The following is an 18139-nucleotide window of genomic DNA, read 5'->3' on the forward strand; positions in this document are numbered from 1 at the left end:
TATCCAGCATGCCTGTGGACACCCAATTGCATGAAGGAATGTCATGACGTTGAAAAGTCCCTAATGTTTTCCCCAGTCGGTCGCCAATAGGAATGCATTCCACGCCAAGAATCCTTGGTATCGAGCAGGGATCCTATCATCGACCAGGCCCTCCCCATCGCCATCACTGCCAAGGCCATCGGCCTTTCGGAATGATATCGTAGTAGACATTTCACCTGCTGGAAGAGGTAAAGAGCTTTGCAACTCGAGTGGGGAATGAAGGTATCGGGAACGGAAGAAGAAGCACGTCAGGTAAGAAGCCGTCTTTTTAAAGGTGGTATAAATAAGCAAAACTGAAGCAAAGACCAAATTTATGCGGGATTCACGGCGTTCCACTGGCAGGAAACTCAAACGAACTGGAGGACACACTTAGTTTCGATGGGTATGGAAGAGGGAAGTCCAACCCACGCATATGGGAATTGTCTCGGTAGTTGGATCCCGAGTTACCCGTACCCCACCAGGGATACCCAGCGTCTTGAACGGAAACCACCAGTGTTGCCTTGTAAGGAATGACGAAACCCAGATTCCAAACTGATAATTAGAATCCTGTATATATAAACTTCTTCTATACGTACATAAATAGTATGCGTTTGCATGCGATAATATGACCTGTTTATACAATGACTCCCACTTGAACCATCCCCGATGCGAAAAAAAAATCATGTGTACAACCTTCAGAGTTTACTGTTACCCTGCGTAGTAGGGTGCGCCTGACATACTTCCCTTCATCCTCGTAATTGGAGCCAACTTCCTCTTGACGTCCCTCAAAATTGTCGTCTTGGGGTGCCACTCCTTGAATGCATCTCTCAGACTCAGAAACTCTCCCTCGAACAATCGTTGGACAGAGGGATCTGCAATAAGATCTCTGAGGGACCATGGGATCTACGCGTACGCTGATCAGCAACCACTTAGCACAAGGACAGGAAAAAGACGGACCTCATAATCATTCTGCTCTGTTGCTGCATTGAAGTCGTCCAGTTTCAGCTCAACTTGGTTGGTATCGGTACCGTCATCAGCCAGGAAGAGATAGTTTACGGCAAGGCTGTATACACAGTATGGTCACGAAACACGTCGCGACCGGTATAGATAAGAATACTCACGCATACGTTCCCACCTCCTCATACGCCGTCGAGTGACCCTACGCCATTTAGAGAGCCTGCTGTAGCTTCTGACAAGTGAGCAATCAGTCCCGAATCAGATAAACCGGTATTCAGGATCCGAAGGAGTAAAACGAGAAGATTCGACAGAAAATCCGATGAGCTATGAATATAAAAAATTAGCATAAGGATTTGCCGAGGACCCGAATACTGCGTACTGATACGCATCACCATCAATGTAGACTGCTCTCAAGATCAGCGGATGTTTGACGTTTGTGAACAAGCCTGAGTACAGAGGGACAACTTGGTCGTTCAGTGAAGCGATGTAAACCACTTTAGTCTGAGAGCCTGGGTCAGCCAGGAGGAAAACAAGATCACGGAAGACACTGACGCCATGACCCACAACATTCCGTAGGGCGGAGATATACGCCTTCGATACGTCGCTTTCCGTGTTCTACAGGGTGAACAGTTGAGGTACATACACAATCATAAATGCGCTACACCATACCTGGAACTCAAATAATTCCCGTGCCGCCTCGCTCTCGAAATACTGGAAGTATGGCTGGAAGAGAGAGCTAGTACTAAGGTAGCGCAGGGGTCCCAAATGGATACCACAAAGAGCAAGGCAGCAAATTCTTTGCTTCTTCCTGCCTGCCACAAGACCCGGCTCGACGCCGGGAGACAACGGTTCCTGCTCGCCGGGCGTGAACGAAGCGACAAGATGCCCCTCTCTTAACAGACGATCCAACAAGTGAGTTGATACCACGGAGCCCTGAGAATGCGTAGAAACTATGAGGGCATCGCATTCGTGCAGGTCATTCATCCATTCTGCGTTGCTCGTCAGCGAAGTGTATAATCTTGTTAGAGGGAATCGTCAGAACATTTCTATCGAAAAAGTATTTGACTCACTTGTCAACTCTACCACCGATCGTTCCCTCCCCTTCCAACGGAATTCCTGTCACCTTCTCAAGCTTCACGTCATGCCGAGCTTGAAACTCGTCGAGTGCTTGAAGGGTCATCGAAACAAACTTGGGAGAAGTACCTGTGGGCTAACGAAACAAACATAAGATAACCCTCGATTCGGAGGGAGGAGAAGATGTATAGACCCACCTCCCCAAGGACAGTTCGCATGATAGCACCGGGAAACCATCCATGAATGCCAATGACAACAACGCGTTTACAACCTCTCAGCACATCTCCCATACCAGCGTCTGAAGGTGACGTCTGCCCCTGAAGGACATCCCAAGCTCTCGGCAAGCCAATACCCACATCTGCACCTGTATCCCTTTCCTTCCCTTTTCCTCCATCGGTGCTACCCCCTAAGGAGGAATCTGACTGTTCTACCAAGCCTACTTGATGATTGCGGGGAAACAGGAATGACATTACGAGGTGCCGAATGGAAGGTGTCTCGCCACGAAGGCAGTACCAAATTCGGTGGAGGCGGCGTACGTGGTGCGACAGGCTTCTTGGGCGGAGTCGTTGCGCCGGATGTCTTCTTAGACGCCGTGGGTGGGGTACTGGCACCAGACTTCGTCGAAGGAGGCTTGGATGACGACACAGAAGGAGGGCGCGAGCCAGATGACTTGCGTTTCGCCGCCTTGGACTTGACATCCTCCGAGATAATGAGTTGTGGAATCTCCCGCTTGGACTCCCCATCCTTGCCCTTTGTCCGCGTCGGAGAAGATGGTGGTGATCCTACATTGGATTTATCAGCCAGACCCGATTTCTGCACGTCCTCTTGCTTCGCCTCGGAGTTACTAGGAGAATCATCTTCATCAATATCCATAACCTCCATCTCTCCACTCGGCTTGACGTCTTCTATCCGCTTGGCTCCCAGTCTCGCAGACGCAGCAGAGGAGAAAAAAGGCTGCCCATCCTGAGCGATTTGTGGTGATTGTGGAAGTTATAGGATTAACCTCTTCCTCTCGGATTTCTTTCTTGCCATCATCAGCATCTGTCATAACTACCTCCGTGGACTCCACACTATCTCTTGCCAGAGCTTCCTCTTTAACCATCTCACTGGGTGTCATGCCCGTAGATGCAGATTCGGTTGTAGTAGAATAGTAATACCACGCCCATGGCGTGTACCACGATGCCCGAGTATCTGACGAAAAGAGAGAGGACGAAGAGGGCTTGAGTTTACGAGCTTCTTCTGTCACAGACTCTTCTATCGGTGTTGTATCTTGCGGCATCGGTGCTTCAACGACAGGTGAAGTGTCGGTCGTGGGTACTGGCGGAGTTTCCTCCGCAGGAACGGTGTCTACAGTCGACGACGCTTCTTCTGTCTGTACGGGTACAGCTGTTGAACGCACACTCCCACCCCATCCAACATAATCCCACCAAGACGTTCGGTTCCCTACTTCTTCCGTTCCGCTAGCCTTGACCACAATCTCCTCCTTGACTATCTCGACCATGGGCGCTTTCTCCGGTGACTCCTCATTTGTGGCTATCGTAGTTTCTGGAGTAGTCGCGGTCATGGTAATATCAGTGTCAGCAGTGATCGTACTTTCGGTATCTGTTCCATTTGACTCGTCGCTCTGTGGATGGGAATCCATGACTGCGGGAGCGCTAGCCATTGCTTCCTCTAAAGGTACTTTTGGCCTTCCCAGGAGAGGAATACTGATGGTAAATCTGCTACTTGAGGGATTTAGTGAATCGAGTCGAGCGCGTTTACCATCGCTGACGCTCTCCACTCTAGGCCTCTTGGGGGTACTTTCAGGGCTGCGTAGAGGCGAAGTAGACAATGCAGGAACATCCTCGTCGATTGATGATGGAATAGAAGGATGCAGATGGAGGCGAAGCCGACACAGGCGCACCAAACCACGATCGACGCGAAGTGGTAGGTGTATCGACCGGCTGTGATGGCGTTGGCTGAGGCAGAGAAGGTGTCGTGACCGTTGATGGTTCCACCTCTGGTACAGTCAGTGGCTGAGGCTTATCTTCTCCAGTCTTCGGAGGCTCTAGCGCATCCTTCACATCACAATTTTGCGGCTCCTCATGGCTCGAATCACGCATAACAGTATCCTCATCGATTCCCGAGCTCGCCTCCCGTAAGCTGCTCTCCACAAAAACCCGACTTTCTTTCGCTTTTTCTCGTCCCCGGGAGCGTCCCAAGGAACCAAACCAGGAAGTTCGAGGTGGAGAGGAAGGTTTAGTTGGGAATGGGATAGTACCGACGGACTGCGCAGGTGCCGGAACCGTAGTTATTACCTCAGGAGGCGTATCGTCGTTCCGGGCATGCGGTTCCGGCGTGTCTTCTAGTCGAGCATCTGGATTCGTACCCGGTGTCGATGTTGGGGTATCTTTCTCTACCGATACAGCTAGCAAATTCGAAGGTAGAAGGATTAGCCGTGTTTAGCACAGCCGCAGACAAGCACATACCTGGAGGCGGCGTCTGGTCATTCCCTGACACTATTGGCGGCGTGACCGTCGTACTCGTGCTTGGTATTGATGTAACAGAGTTCGTAGGCACTGTCGCTACCAAATAACTCAATATCTGAAAATTACTACCTTGCCTGCATGAAACACACCTTTCATCTCCTCTGTATTGCTTTCCTGTGGCGTACTCAGCGAGTTCTTCTGTTCGTAGCTCAGTCCGCTGGGGCCAGCAACGTCTGCCCCGATATCTCTAGACAGTCTTGCGTTTCTTTTTGGAGAAGACGGTAGGCCGTCAATAGCTGAACCAAAGGCTCCGTGCCCCCGTTCCGGCTCGGCGTGTATCAAGCTGACTCTAGCTGCTGCTGTTCCTTTGCTTAAAGAGAGTGTCCTCCAGGATGGTGGTCGTGCAATGGACGAGGTACGCGTTCGAGTGGAATGGGAGGAACGACGGCTACTCATCGATGCATGAGGGTCTAAGGTGTGGTCGCATTGAAGGGGTATATTGGTTACGTCATTGACACGTGCGCTCCATCCCCACCCCAGCGTTCTTAATCCATCAATGAATCATCACCTTATTACACGACGTGACCTTCTGGAAAGACATACAGTGTTAAATCTCTCAAATTATCTACAGCAATAAATTAAATACTTCTAATCAATCATCGAATTTTCTGATTCGGCTGCGCATGGCGTGCCAGTCAAGTGCCAGTAGTAGGACGTTTATCAAACTTCGTTTGCAATGTATGCGCTAATATACACTAATCTTCTCAAGAGAGACAGTCACCTTACTTACCATTTAGGAATCTTGTTGAGAATAGGCATATATACGTTTTGGTTAAAATTACCACATTCTTACTGTAGATACTTATGTACACGGTCTAGAGACTAACAGCCACTCAAATATCTCATACAGGATAAAATGCGGCCTAGACATTCGCTCCAGGACGTTGAGAAGTCTTTCGTTGCCAGTAATCGTATGCTGAACAACGGCGCCACCTTCAAGTACTACTTCCTACATAGACATATTCAGGTGAAACGGGCCATGATGGACATCCGAGAGATTACTACGGCTCTGTCCACAACAAGGCCATCCTGTCGACCAGTTGTGTCAAGCGGGTAGAGACGCCGACCAAGCTTAGTCAACTACTGAGTGCATATCACATCAATTGAAAGGAAGATGCAATAAGTATTGACACCCCTAGAAGACAAGTACGCACTTCGAAAGCAAAGCTAAAGCATGAGCCCGGGCGAGCGAGCACCAGTAGCATCAGTGCTAAGATGCACCGACGCGAAAGAAATGCAATCCCCATAAAGATAGACCAAGACTCGTCCGACCCAAAAAGAATCATTCCAAAATCGTACCCAGGATCTCTTCGCCGTCATTCCTAATAAGACAAGGGAGACCAAGTTCCTTCCGTATAGCACCACGAGCCCTAAACACCTCCCAGCTCTTCTTCGTATTGGTAACATCGCACAAGGTCATCGTTCCAGTCGCAGGATTCTTCTTCTTCTTGGTTACAGAAAGAGGTGGCGTGGATGTTCGCTTCGATATTACGATATTCAGAGGGGGCGTATTTTCCTTTCCTGCAGTTCGTAATGACGATCTGACGATCTCCATACTCAGATGTCTTGTCCTGGCGGTGTTAGCGCCAACAGAAAGTAGAGGATGTGACAAAAGATTCTCCTCGTCGACGAAAGGAATTATAGACCGGAATTTCGGCACTCCCGAAAGAGGACGACACGTAGACTCTTGCTTTTGCACATCAGAACGGGACGACAATTCTGTAATGCTGACAGAAGGCAGAGCAGATTGTTCATCCACAAAAAGTAATGGAACCGGAGGAAGGTCCTTGTCAACGAAGGGAAGAATGGAACTGGGGATTTCTGAGTTAAGAGTGCTTGGTTGTGCGGTCGTTTCTTTTCGCTTGACAGATGGCGACAATGCTGACATCCCATCGGGTTTGCTGGCGCGACGCGAAGAAAGACCCGTATTTGATCCTTTCTTGACGATGAGAAGCGGTGGGATGGTCGTTGCAGGCCGTGCGTTCCGTCTTGCTCGAGGACGGGCATAATCCACACAATCCGGTTGTCGATACCCGTACGCCACAGAGTTCGACCCGCCGCAAAGAGCGACTTGGTGATTGTACGGAACAATGACATCGGCATAGAGCGGAGGGGCAGGCGGCGGTCGAGCAAGATTGTCCGTTGGGCTGTATGATTCTGAAGTGCCGGCTTGTGAAGACGAGAAATTCGAGCGCGGTCGCGGGTAAGGACAGACGATTTCATCCGCGGCTTGCCATAAGGACAAAGGAAGGAGGAGGCGAAGGATTCGGATGAGAAAAGGCAGCACCAGGACCGAAATACAATGAAGGGTACGATTTTAAGGAGTCGGTGGGTGTCGGAAAGATGTCGGATGCGCAAGATGTTGATTCTTTGACATTCACCTACATCTCTCTGTACAATCATTAAAGGCGAGAGATATTCTGTGACACACCTCAATGTCAGAGACAGTACGCCCTCGTGAGATAGATGTTCGGGTCATGTACCATAACGCAAGTGATAGAAGGACTAGAAGAGGCCCGGCCAGGCAGCCAAGAGTGACCTTGAGCAGGACGGCATGAGTAGATACAAAATCAGTGAGCGTAGAAGTGGGCATGGTAATGAGCGTGAGGTTTAATGCATGCAAAAGATTGTGGGATGACGGTAGTAGTGAAGGAAGGAACTAGGGAAGAGTCCCGTTTCTCAAACGAATGCCGACGTGCCGACGGCCCGGGGTTTCAAATACGTTTTCCAGTTTTCCAGCGTCTCAGCCTGGACAATGCCAATGGCTTCCAAGTTACATTCCAATAGTAATTCGAGAGCCTCGACCTACTATACGGTAGTAGTATGAATATGCAACGGGTAAAGACCACTGCGACTGCTTATATTTCCAGTAAAAACGTGGGGCGGCAAGTAATCTCAATCCTAAAATAATGGATAATGTTAGATAAATCATTAGACGGAAGAGGTAATCACCCTCGCACCGTGGGGTCGTTTGGAAGCCATCCATAAGCACCGATTGATATCTCCCGTATCACCTTGGAGCTCAGGTAAGAACTTGGTTTGATAGAGATATAGGATGCGGCCACAAGACATTCTCTGATAATACGAATTATCGCATCCACTGAAGGTCCTCGGAAATTTCAAACCAACATTGTGCAATGCTAATAGGATGAGACGCCAATGGCAACTACGCAAGCTTGAGGAAGGGTCCAGGTCTAGAATGAATATATGCACGTCCAGTCGCAGATACCCGTCTTCACCTGCATTATTGCAGCATGGGGATAGGTATCGGTCGTAGCGAATGAGGATGGGAAGACCACGTATCTCCTCCATCCGTCCATCACCAATCCAGTTGAGCTCAAAAGATATATAGGGAACTTGTGGAAAAAGAGCTCTGAGGCCAACGTCATTAGGTAGCCACATAAGAAGAGCGTAGACTTCTTTTGCTGCGGCACTTTCCTCCACATTTCTTCGGAGATCGACGAAGCAGGTGATGGTACGAGTAAGTCGGGGGATGAAATCATGGTAGATGATGGATTTCTGGCGTCCGGCTATATCGCATAGGTAGTATATGTATGCAAGGCTGGGGATGTAGATGTCCTGGGAAGCAATAGGAGCGTAAACGGCTTTCCACGTTCGATTGATTCGTGGGCAAGTCGTCATGAAGGACTGTCGAATGATAGAGGGCATTGTAGAATGCCATATTTCATGAACAATTATTTCCACGAGCTCCGGAGGGAATGTAGCCATGGTGAAAGTGTGGGAGCAAGTTTAAAATTGGCAGAGACAGTGTCTCATTCAGGTAAATGTATCGCCGCCTTTCCGTTCTTAATGTGCACTGTGTACCTCATCTTGTAGCAGCTCTTGTGCTTGATAGCTTCTCACGGAGTCTTGTCCTGTGTATGTAGCATTCAATTCACTTCAATTGTAAGTGAGTGTAAGAGACTGATATTGCTTCACCTTGACTCCGGCTTGCCCGACGCCAACAGTGTATCTGCCTATCCGTAGCCAAAGTACTTCCTCTTCATCGCCGTTTGTCTGATATTAGGCTTACTACGGCGAGCCCAATGATAGTGTCACTGAAAACTGGAAAATTAGATTGATTGAAGAAAAGGATGTCGCACGGCGTGCCGCCGGGCCGAATGCTGATCATGATCGCGGAAAATCTCCTTACATAACTTAGACTGTAGTGGTTGGGGATCCTTCCACTTGTATGTCTCTACCACAACTGTTGGAAAACGGGGTATCAGTTCGTTCCCAGTGTCACATGTGCGGTGGCAAGTCAATAGTATTGGGCTTGGCTGAGCTCTGCAAACGCATGAGGATCTACCCTAAAGTGCCTACTTTTATACTAAATGTACTTTTACTAGAACTTTCCATGCTTTTCCTAAGACTTCTACCTTAATAAGCAACTTCGGCATGATGCCGGATTGCCAAATCCCAACAACAACCAAGTGACTTTGACCCTCGACCTCTACCTCAACAGAATCCCTTTCTTGAAGCTAATATCCACGCTGCATTTAACCTTTGCCTGAGCCTCGAGTCTCGTGCCAATCTCGTTCCTCTCCCTCATGCAAGACATCCTCCTGTACTTCTCTGCGCTCGTGTGCTGGGATACACTCTTATAGAGGCTCCCACTACTGCTGGCAGAGATCGTATGGTATATACCATCAACAGAAGTAGCAGTGACGAGAATTTACTTGCGTTAAGCAACCACTACATCCAGCGCTTGCTTCGCATATGTAAGTCGTCTGTGCAATGCTTCCGCACCCAGTATTTCAACTTCATTGTAGTCAAAAGTGTAAAAGGGAGAACCCTTGCTTCGTCGCAACATTCATCTCCTCCAGATGTCGATGATGTGCCGGAGTTCTATCAAAACCTTCTCCAACAGGCATCCCTGAATCATTGCACGGCAAAGAAAGCGATAAGTCTATTAGGAGGCTTTCATCTATCCCTTTGTACTCAAGAGCGCGTAGGCTCTTTTTCGTGACGGGTTTCACTGCATGCTCAAAACCGACATGTATGATCTCGAGTATTTTGACAAGAATTTCTCCACACTTCCGAGTCTTGCCCAGAATCAGACCTGTGACTCAGGACCCCTCAGGAAGGTCTCAATTCGGATTTAGGCGAGGATATTGAAACCTCCTCTGACACAGTAAGTGTGTTTCCTGGGTTCATATATATAGCTCGTAACCACTTTATTAGCACGAATGGGTGGCCTCTGTATGGAATATGATGCGTATGTTTGGTATAGAAATAGATGAACTTGACGGTACTGGAATTCATCGATTGGAGAACATCCTCACATTATGCAGTGGCCTTCGTGACTACTTCGACAAGTTGGCTTTGTGGCTCCAAGCTGTGGTATTTATCTCGAATTTCTTGGCTGCAATAATTCTCATGACACCACCTAGAACGACCAACCAAATACATATGTCGTTGTGTCCACTTCCCCAGGGACACTGAGACGTCTTCCAAGTCGTGTTGTCACCTTCACTACGCCCAATCCTCAAACTCTGCCTCTACCCAGCCCTGAATATCTAGCTATTCATGCTGCTTGTTGTCACATCGCACATATGTCAGGTGCTGCTGAATATGTGGAAAATGTTCTTCGGGAGGAAGAAGACTTACGTGAACGGGTCGAGCGCATGGGTATTCTTGCTGAAGATGGCTCGTTGATGGAGCTTTTCAGTCACTGTATGACTGCTGCCATCCGAGTACCTTGAGTTTTCTCATCATATCGCCTTTTGACAAACTTGTGTATGTTACCCGGCGTGGATCTGTATAACAGTCTCATTGCAAGTCATAGATAATAGATACTGTATTTGATACTTCTGTCAACACGAGTAGCCGAGGAGACCCCCAATATCGTCACGCCCTCTGTGCATGGGTCTTTCAGTGCACCGGCCTTGGCATGCAGCTACATCTTCATCGATACACTAGTGCACTCAGTTCGAGGATGTGTTAAACGCAACACGCTGAATAAGGTCCACAGTATTTCACGTATAAGTCGCGGGATGCGTGAATGCGGTCCAAAAACCATGGAACCTAGCCAAAAAAGAACGGGTCACGACCAGGCATGAAGAAAGAGACTGCCTGTAGTGGCGCTCGGGCCTACTGAACCACGAGACCCCTTCCCTTTTCGCCTTCTTCACCTAAGTCCCTTTCGGAGGCACCTCTATACCGTCATCGTCGGGGCTTCCAAAATCCCATACATCGAGCAATGTGGTACCGTTCCTCTTGCTTGCGGCAACACACCACCGGTCGTCAAACATCACCTTCCATAGTAGCGTATCCATAACACCCGTCGACAACTTGAACTCTCTTACAATAGTACCGTCGCCAATGTTCCACAACTTTAGTGCACTATCAGAACCGCTGAAAACCTTGAACTCATCATGCTGGAAGCAGGTGATGGCTCCCGCGTGAGCGGAAAAAGTACGCTTCAACTCGCCCGTGTCCGGGTCCCAGACACGTAGCGTCGCATCAGCGGCACCAGACACCAGATAGGAAGGCGATATTCCTAAAAGACCGACCAGCGAGGTATGTCCTACCAAGGTGCGTTGGCATTGCCCGGTGTGTAGATTCCACACACGAACCATTCCATCCATGGAACTCGAGTACGCTTGGTTGCGCGCTGGGTCCATAACGACACTGTACACTGTGGAATGCGTTATGGGCATAGTGAATAATGAATGAAGCATAGAAGGATGAACCTTTGCCAGTGTGGCCAGTCAGAACGAATTTGCATTGTCCAGTGACTATATCCCAGACACGGACACTGTAGTCATAGCTTCCTGAAACTACAGTACGTCCCCAGGCTGCTAATGCTCGTATGGCCTCATCATGACCTTCAAGATGTAGCCTATGGTATGGATTCTTTTCGGCGTCCTGATGGTGAAATTATAACATAGCATAACGGGATATCGTCCGGAAGACTTACACAAACTTCATCCTCGGTATCTGGGTCCGCATCCTCCGAGCCGTAGCAGTGGTACTCATCTTCGCCTGGCTTCGGAAGTGTCCAAACCCTCAAAGAGTGATCTCTGCTTCCAGTGACAATGACAGATCGGTCAGGCCACTTCTCCTTTGACACGGATCCAGACTCTTGTTCCACGTCTACCCACTCCGGTTTGACAATGGTGAGGCATCGTACAGTGCTGCTATGACCGCCAAAAACGTGCGTACAGCGACCAGTAGCCAGGTCCCAAATCCTCACCGTACGGTCCGTAGACCCGCTGACGAGGGTATCCTCAGTTGCAGCCAGCGCCCAGACACCCCCTTCATGCCCGTCAAGCGACCGAAGTAGATCGCCAGACGCAGGGCAATTACACGTGAATAGAATGATCGTCTGAGGCAGTTATAATACGGCCACGGGAGAAGGTTAAGCATGTCACAACCGATGATCCATGTGCGGGAAAACATCTGTGTTGGAGCTCAGATTCTTGGACCCACAAACCACTACCTGTCGCCATGGTAGAAGAACAAAATTACGTGTCAGCCGGGCCGAAAAATCCAAATCCCTGAACTTCACATCAAGTTACTTATTGAACCCGAACATGGGGTATAATCCTTGCGAGGACAGGTGCTGAATGCTAAATTGCACAAATTACCCGACACAGTAGTAGTGATCTCGGAGGCGAAGTGGACAAGTAGTGTTCCTGTTATTATTCATATAATACAAACATATATCATGAAGAAAATTGAAGTGTGAGAACAGATGCAATAAGTCACCGGCAAATAAAGGGCAGATATCATGACGAACATACAATGAGAAAGAAATTATTACTCAATACTCATCTTCCTCCCTGACACTAGCTGTAAGCCCGGTCCATCGCGTTGGACCATGGCCAACGTCAGTCATATCCACACTCGGTCGCGGCTTGAAGCTTTCCCGTTTGGCCCTCGAGGCCTTCTTCGCCAGCCCAGCAGTCCCGCTGCTCACGAGTCTCGTCACATTATATGACGACACGACACTCGCACTCCGTATGCCAGCAGGTCCATATCCACCAACACCACCATACAATATTCCGCTACTTGGGACACGACCATGCCCCAGGGCATGATGCTGTGTACCAGGCTTCGGTACAGGCATTGCTATTGGTCGAGGTAGTGATGTTGGCGTCTGATATTTGGATCCAGGTATCTTCGAGGGCGACGCTGGTCTTCCTACACCGTTCCCTGCCCGAGACATGCCGAAGGGAGCTCGCTGTGGTCCCGTCGACTCGGAGTCGCTGAGCTTTATTCGTTTACTGGGCACGCATTGCGCGCTTGTTCCTGCCGGTCGCACTGCTGGAGTTACAACGCCACTCTTCGCCGGTGCATATGAATGATTAACAGGCGTTGTAGCTCGTGGGGGAACAGACCCGGCTCGGGGAGGTTTTCGTTTGTTCTCCTGCTCGGCGTTGCTGACAGTGGCCATCAGGGCTTGCAAGATCGGTTCGCCGTAGACTAGGAACGGACGGCCAGCTTCCTGTTCCCATGTAGGTATAGAGGCGATAAGGTCTCGTTCGAGCTGAGATAGACAGAAATATCAATGAAGTACGTAACGTCATGACCCGGAGAAGAACGTACTCGCGGTTTCTCCTTGGATACTCTCTTTCTCATCTTCTCTTCTCGGAGGAGTCTGCCTGGATCGCGCGCACCTCGTCCAAATAGACGTGACTGATCAGACGCGGCCGCCGCTAGCTCCTTTTCCTCCTCACAGATCTCGAAATACTTCTTGATACTGGCCAAAAGAGGCGCCTTCATTCGTTTCTCTTCTTTTAGTCGTTTGATTTCTTCTTCATGTATCGTCAGAAGTTCTTCGGTGCATTCATCTATCACAGAGATTCAACAAAAATGAAACAGAAGGTTGTAGAAGTACTCACCGTCAGCAAATGGAGCAAAATCAGCTCTCTCTTCTTCCCCAACCAGCAGATCATCCCAAAGTTTCGTGATTTCTTGTCTTGCGCTTGCTACAAAAGAGCCCATTTGTTCTCTCTTTATCTCCAACATCCTCTCCAGCTCTTCTTCGTATTCCCTAACGGTATCCTCCGTACTTCCACGGTGTGCTTCTACAAAGGCGTCCATATCCGCATCGGAGACACCCAGTCGATTCCAAAGACCTTCAAGCTCATCAAACATGGCTTGAATGTGAGCCTCTCGTCGGCGTTTAGTTTCTTCTAAGGATGTTCGAAGGTTCTCTGCCCACTTGAGTAGACCAGGGGTTGGATCAACTTTTTCCAGCCCTATTGGCACTCCCTGACATTCAGATAGTCCTTCATCTTCAGCCTCTTCAACCTTGGCCACGAAATGAGCAAAGATACGGCGATAATCTGCATCTGACATCTCCTCACGGTGGTATATAAGAGACTGATTTCGCGAAGCTGGCGTTGGCGTCGACATAGCGAATGGATCCATGCAACTACTTCCTAACGAAGCAGCGGCGCGTGAGAGGGAGAGAGACGGCATAGGAGGTGTCGAGAATGCCGACGGTGGCTCCTCGACCGCTAATGGTGGCATCCCAAGTTCAGTGTACAGCCAGTCAATCTGGACGAATGTAGCGGATAGTTGAGACAGGCGCTTTGACTGCAGGAACGATAAGAAATAGACAACGACGAGGGGTCTCAAAACTCACAACTTCTGATTTTCCACGAACGAGTTCTTTCTCGAGCCTGGAGAACCTTTCTGGCGTAACGTCGCGATTTGCCATAGGATCTGCGTCGTCTGACCCAGAAAACCCAGTGGCTTCTATGATGTCGTAGGCAAAGAAATCGTGGCCCAGCGTGAGAGCCAGAACATTAATACGATTCGTAAGTGTTGTCAATTGTTCGAGTTTGGCATGATACAGCTATGGTCAAGTTGAGCGGAGAGTCATTGAAGCACAGTGGAGCCACACACCTGCCGTAGTTTCTCTTGATGCTTCAGAAAGCATCTCATACCGTCTCGGAAGAGCCTTCTCTTTCCTTAGCTCTCCGATACTACTACCCGTGGACTTGATATTTCCACCCAGTGCCTTTGTATAGCAAGAACAATTCTCTTCCACCACCTCACACTTCTCAGTCCACATCTCGACTTCTTTCCGACGCGATTCAATCTGATTTTCAACGCTTTTCATCAAGTTCTCTTGTATTGCGAGAAGCTCTTCTTCTAGTGCCGTTGGAGGGAGACCAAGCTGAGCATGAAGTGTTGGTAATAGTTGGGTTTGAGCTTGCAAGTGGGAATGCAGAGAATTCAGCAAGGATGTAAGAAGGGGGAGCGCCATATCGGTTGTGTAGATTACTGGCAGCCGAGCTGCTCGTGAATGGCGGCGGAGGACTGTACGGCAGTAATGAGGGTGACTGGTCAACAAATGAATAATTTCCAATTCCAAAGTCGCGTCGAACATCACGTGATGGTATGATTAGTCAGCTTAACGGATGCAACTTCAAGGATAAGCCGAGGAGCCGAGCCTCCGTACTTCCGAAGGCCACGAAAAGCGATCTATCTTCAATGCTCCTCACTTTGCCTGCCCTGTTATGTTGAACTCGCTTTGGTACAGGCTTAACATTACTTTTACGCAAAAACTCTATCATTCTTCTGATTTTCATCAAGAGGGTTAATCGATATTCTCCAAGACTCTAGGTCACTGGGAAGCCAGATTCGATTTTGCTTAGCTGTATGTTTCTTGCGACGCCGGGTATGCACCGGTTAAGAACAACTTACGTACGTGTACTGCAGTTGGAATTGCATCCACATGATATTATTCGCCCTCAATAAGACGGGCAGTCTACTAGGTTTTATATACAGTGACTCCAATGAGTTACACCCAAAGCCTATTTACCGGACTGGCAGTCTGTTGTTCATCTGATGCTCCCCCAACTCCTTGCACCTAAACCTCCAACTTCCGAAACACTCGGCACGCCGCGATTCGCCGAGTTTGCGCATCTTAAAGTTACCGAAATTCAATTGCGGATTGAACTCGTGGATTATTACAACTGTATTGATGTAAATTTACCGACTTTTATGGTAACTAAAACAGCTCGACGGCCTTCAAGAGCCGTCAAGGCAGTGCCCTACTCGTCATGCTGTTAAGGGTAGAATTGACTATCACCTTCAGTTTGTGGGTATAAAAGGGAGAACCTATCTTCAGAGTTCCTCGTCATGGCGGGACTCGCTTTCCTACTCAAACAACTCGGTTGTGCATGTGTCGTACTCTTACTCTGCGTGTCGTTCGCCGGTGCCCACTATTGTCGAACGGTTCCTGGAGACCCAAGCTTTCCGTCTGATGAAGAATGGAAGAATCTGAATTCTTCTGTCTCTGGAAGACTTGTCAAAGCGGTCCCATCAGCCCAGTTTTGCAATATGCATGGCGGCTGCACTGACGCGGAATGGACCAGCGCGGCTTTTCGCGCCGATATACCTGGAGCCATGAATCAGGTACGATATTTATCTGCCATCAAACTACCCCGCTAAACATTGTGACGCTTTGGCAGGTCAATTGGGAACAAGTGAGCTTTTCATGACGCGCCAAACGAATTCATAATAATTTCGTCTTTCTCCAGGATTACGAATCCATCCCTCCGTCTATATGCGAGAGGAATTCGACAGTTTGTGGTCAGGGCAATGTTCCCATTTACGCTATTCTAGCGGAGTCTATCGAGGACGTGCAGGTAATGGAATGACCTTTGTTGTCGAACGACCGGCAAGAACTGATTTAAATAAAGATTGGCATCGCTTTTTCAAGTACTCACAACCTTCGATTGGCGGTTAAAGCATCTGGCCACGACTATCTGGGACGCTCTACTGCACGCAGTTCGCTTCTTATTTCTACGCACAAGTTTCAAAATATCACTTTTGCTGAAAACTTTACTGTCGGCGGGTATAACGAAGGATCGGCTGTCACTGTTGGCAGTGGAGTCCCCTTGAACACTTTGTACCAGGCAGCTAAGGAACAAGGAAAGATCTTCGTAGGTGGTGTTGCGGCGACTGTCGTTGCTGCTGGCGGCTACGTTCAGGGAGGCGGCCATTCAGCGCTCTCGCCCCTGCTGGGCCTGGCTTCAGATAACGTCCTCGGTAAGCATCAATTCTTCTCTGTGAATCTGTTACTAACGAGAATTACAGAGTTCGAAGTCGTGACTGCTAACTCAACATGTCTGAAAGTGAACGAGAAAGAGAACGCCGATCGTCAGTGTCCCAGTTCTTTCTAGACTTACCAACTTTCTGATATCTTTGAACTTCCTACCAGTGTTCTGGGCATTACGAGGAGGCGGTGCAGGATCATGGGGTGTTGTCGTGTCGGCCACATTCCGCACTTTCCCAACATTCAATGCTACATATTCGCTCGTATGGATGGTCGTTAACGACACTGCGGCAATTGGCTCAATCATGGCGTCGCACGCCAAGCATATCTTCGATTGGGACGACCTACATATGGGCCAATATTTCTATGTCTACAAAAATGCCACGGCTGATCCATATACTACGCTTGCTTTCACTTCCTTTTTCCCCAGAGTCTCCCCTGTTGACGCTGCCGCTGCTTTGAAGCCATTCCTAGATGACGCTCAGGAGTTTGGGCAGATTGTTTCGCAGCAGCTCGATGAGCTTAATATAAACGATGGGGTTACCGCAGCCGACGACGTAGTTGGCGAGAACGGTGTGCTAGGTTCAAGACTAATCCCAGCCAGTGCGTATCGTGATCATCCTGGTATCGTCGGCCAAGTGTATACCCAGCTTTTTGATGCTGGGGCTGATGCGTAAGTCACCTTCGGTATCTGTCGATAACACCATTCTGATAAACTTTATGGTGGACCAAGTGTCCTTGGTCACCTAGTTGCGGGAGGTAGGAACCACATAGTTGCACAAGGCGTTCTTTGTACTCACTTGGAATACATCACAGGCAAGGTATCAGAAAATGCACATATTGACTCTGCTATTCATCCCGCATGGCGAACAGCAAAGACACATGTACGAACAACTGTCTGTATTTCAAACAAGATCTAATCTCCTTTTCAGGTTATCCTTGCTAACGTTTGGGAAGACTCCACATCGCTGCCAAATATTTCTTCGATTCAGAACACGTTTAAGGACACCCAGCTGCCTATCCTCGAACAAATCGCTGGAATATCTGGGGCCGCGTACTCCAATGAAGCCGATTCTTTGGAGGAAGACTTCAAAACCTACGTTCTTCGGACCCAATTATCCGCGCCTGGAAGATATCAAGAGGAGGTATGATCCAAAGGACCTGTTTATCGTGGCTGCAGGAGTTGGCAGCGATAAATGGGACAAAGACGGACTTTGCAGGGTAGACTGAAGCGAGCTCACTGATGTCGGGTCTCTAAAACCTTCTCTGTGTTGCCCGGGTATCCTTTATAATGGAAATATCACAGAATACTGTTTTCCTCTTGGGCTTACTGAAGACGCAATGCTACTACCAGAAATTTTGCCAACAAATTCGCAAAACGCAAGGTCGCGGGATATGACTTTGCCCACAGATAGGCCCCGGGAAGCTCCCGCCAAGGTTTGTCCGGATTTTAGCATATTTTAGGCCCAAAAAAAGCGAAATCTTTGTCCGTAGATAGCATATTTCAGACCCAAAATTTGAAACCCTTGTCCGTAGTTAG

At 48.8% G+C, this 18139-nt stretch overlaps 7 protein-coding genes across 7 annotated transcripts; 2 read left to right on the forward strand and 5 right to left on the reverse strand.

Annotated features, from left to right (window-relative positions):
- Positions 1 to 539: 539 nt before the first annotated feature.
- EV420DRAFT_1575030 (uncharacterized protein) lies at positions 540 to 5005 on the reverse strand. Its single transcript, XM_060474448.1, has 13 exons — positions 4667 to 5005; positions 4518 to 4613; positions 3945 to 4456; positions 2984 to 3892; positions 2481 to 2961; positions 2247 to 2455; positions 2046 to 2185; positions 1615 to 1993; positions 1355 to 1476; positions 1177 to 1299; positions 976 to 1081; positions 755 to 921; positions 540 to 723 (listed from the first exon to the last, which is right to left on the reverse strand). The coding sequence occupies exons 1-13, from the start codon at positions 4971 to 4973 to the stop codon at positions 714 to 716; spliced, it is 3561 nt and encodes a 1186-aa protein (XP_060325049.1). The 5' UTR covers positions 4974 to 5005; the 3' UTR covers positions 540 to 713.
- Positions 5006 to 5859: 854 nt separating this feature from the next.
- On the reverse strand, positions 5860 to 7170 carry EV420DRAFT_1648959 (uncharacterized protein; the record flags this gene model as incomplete). Its single annotated transcript, XM_060478232.1, has 3 exons — positions 5860 to 6806; positions 6865 to 6958; positions 7009 to 7170. The coding sequence occupies 3 exons, from the start codon at positions 7168 to 7170 to the stop codon at positions 5860 to 5862; spliced, it is 1203 nt and encodes a 400-aa protein (XP_060325050.1).
- Positions 7171 to 7323: 153 nt separating this feature from the next.
- EV420DRAFT_1575036 (uncharacterized protein) lies at positions 7324 to 8643 on the reverse strand. The gene is made up of 3 exons (XM_060474449.1): positions 8517 to 8643; positions 7538 to 8452; positions 7324 to 7478 (listed from the first exon to the last, which is right to left on the reverse strand). The coding sequence occupies exons 2-3, from the start codon at positions 8304 to 8306 to the stop codon at positions 7351 to 7353; spliced, it is 897 nt and encodes a 298-aa protein (XP_060325051.1). The 5' UTR covers positions 8307 to 8452; positions 8517 to 8643; the 3' UTR covers positions 7324 to 7350.
- A 335-nt stretch (positions 8644 to 8978) lies between these two features.
- On the forward strand, positions 8979 to 10282 carry EV420DRAFT_1622797 (uncharacterized protein; the record flags this gene model as incomplete). The annotated part of the gene is made up of 5 exons (XM_060475855.1): positions 8979 to 9010; positions 9135 to 9298; positions 9350 to 9484; positions 9811 to 9920; positions 9971 to 10282. The coding sequence occupies 5 exons, from the start codon at positions 8979 to 8981 to the stop codon at positions 10280 to 10282; spliced, it is 753 nt and encodes a 250-aa protein (XP_060325052.1).
- A 17-nt stretch (positions 10283 to 10299) lies between these two features.
- Positions 10300 to 12031, reverse strand: EV420DRAFT_1722906 (cell division control protein 4; the record flags this gene model as incomplete). The annotated part of the gene is made up of 4 exons (XM_060479783.1): positions 10300 to 11217; positions 11273 to 11447; positions 11500 to 11837; positions 11926 to 12031. The coding sequence occupies 4 exons, from the start codon at positions 12029 to 12031 to the stop codon at positions 10712 to 10714; spliced, it is 1125 nt and encodes a 374-aa protein (XP_060325053.1). The 3' UTR covers positions 10300 to 10711.
- A 314-nt stretch (positions 12032 to 12345) lies between these two features.
- EV420DRAFT_1722912 (microtubule associated protein) lies at positions 12346 to 14877 on the reverse strand (the record flags this gene model as incomplete). The annotated part of the gene is made up of 5 exons (XM_060479784.1): positions 14437 to 14877; positions 14176 to 14388; positions 13427 to 14126; positions 13131 to 13375; positions 12346 to 13071 (listed from the first exon to the last, which is right to left on the reverse strand). Exons 1-5 carry the CDS (start codon positions 14800 to 14802, stop codon positions 12346 to 12348), a joined length of 2250 nt encoding a protein of 749 aa, XP_060325054.1. The 5' UTR covers positions 14803 to 14877.
- A 653-nt stretch (positions 14878 to 15530) lies between these two features.
- Positions 15531 to 17905, forward strand: EV420DRAFT_1009996 (FAD-binding domain-containing protein). The gene is made up of 8 exons (XM_060465306.1): positions 15531 to 15956; positions 16013 to 16027; positions 16082 to 16189; positions 16244 to 16592; positions 16641 to 16703; positions 16765 to 17272; positions 17333 to 17483; positions 17532 to 17905. The coding sequence occupies exons 1-8, from the start codon at positions 15681 to 15683 to the stop codon at positions 17748 to 17750; spliced, it is 1689 nt and encodes a 562-aa protein (XP_060325055.1). The 5' UTR covers positions 15531 to 15680; the 3' UTR covers positions 17751 to 17905.
- Positions 17906 to 18139: the final 234 nt, after the last annotated feature.

The sequence above is a fragment of the Desarmillaria tabescens genome (assembly GCF_030435595.1).
Source record: "Desarmillaria tabescens strain CCBAS 213 chromosome Unknown EV420scaffold_55, whole genome shotgun sequence".
NCBI classification, from domain to species: Eukaryota; Fungi; Basidiomycota; class Agaricomycetes; order Agaricales; family Physalacriaceae; genus Desarmillaria; species Desarmillaria tabescens.

Coding starts and splice junctions, on each gene's coding strand:
- EV420DRAFT_1009996 (XM_060465306.1), top strand. CDS start 15,681: ATGGCGGGACTCGCTTTCCTACTCAAACAACTCGGTTGTGCATGTGTC. Junction 16,593..16,640: donor GGCTTCAGATAACGTCCTCG/GTAAGCATCAAT, acceptor CGAGAATTACAG/AGTTCGAAGTCGTGACTGCT. Junction 17,273..17,332: donor TTTGATGCTGGGGCTGATGC/GTAAGTCACCTT, acceptor TGGTGGACCAAG/TGTCCTTGGTCACCTAGTTG.
- EV420DRAFT_1575030 (XM_060474448.1), bottom strand. CDS start 4,973: ATGAGTAGCCGTCGTTCCTCCCATTCCACTCGAACGCGTACCTCGTCC. Junction 1,477..1,614: donor GCGCATTTATGATTGTGTAT/GTACCTCAACTG, acceptor CCAGGCTCTCAG/ACTAAAGTGGTTTACATCGC. Junction 1,300..1,354: donor ATTGATGGTGATGCGTATCA/GTACGCAGTATT, acceptor TTATATTCATAG/CTCATCGGATTTTCTGTCGA.
- EV420DRAFT_1575036 (XM_060474449.1), bottom strand. CDS start 8,306: ATGGCTACATTCCCTCCGGAGCTCGTGGAAATAATTGTTCATGAAATA. Junction 7,479..7,537: donor GGCTTCCAAACGACCCCACG/GTGCGAGGGTGA, acceptor CCATTATTTTAG/GATTGAGATTACTTGCCGCC.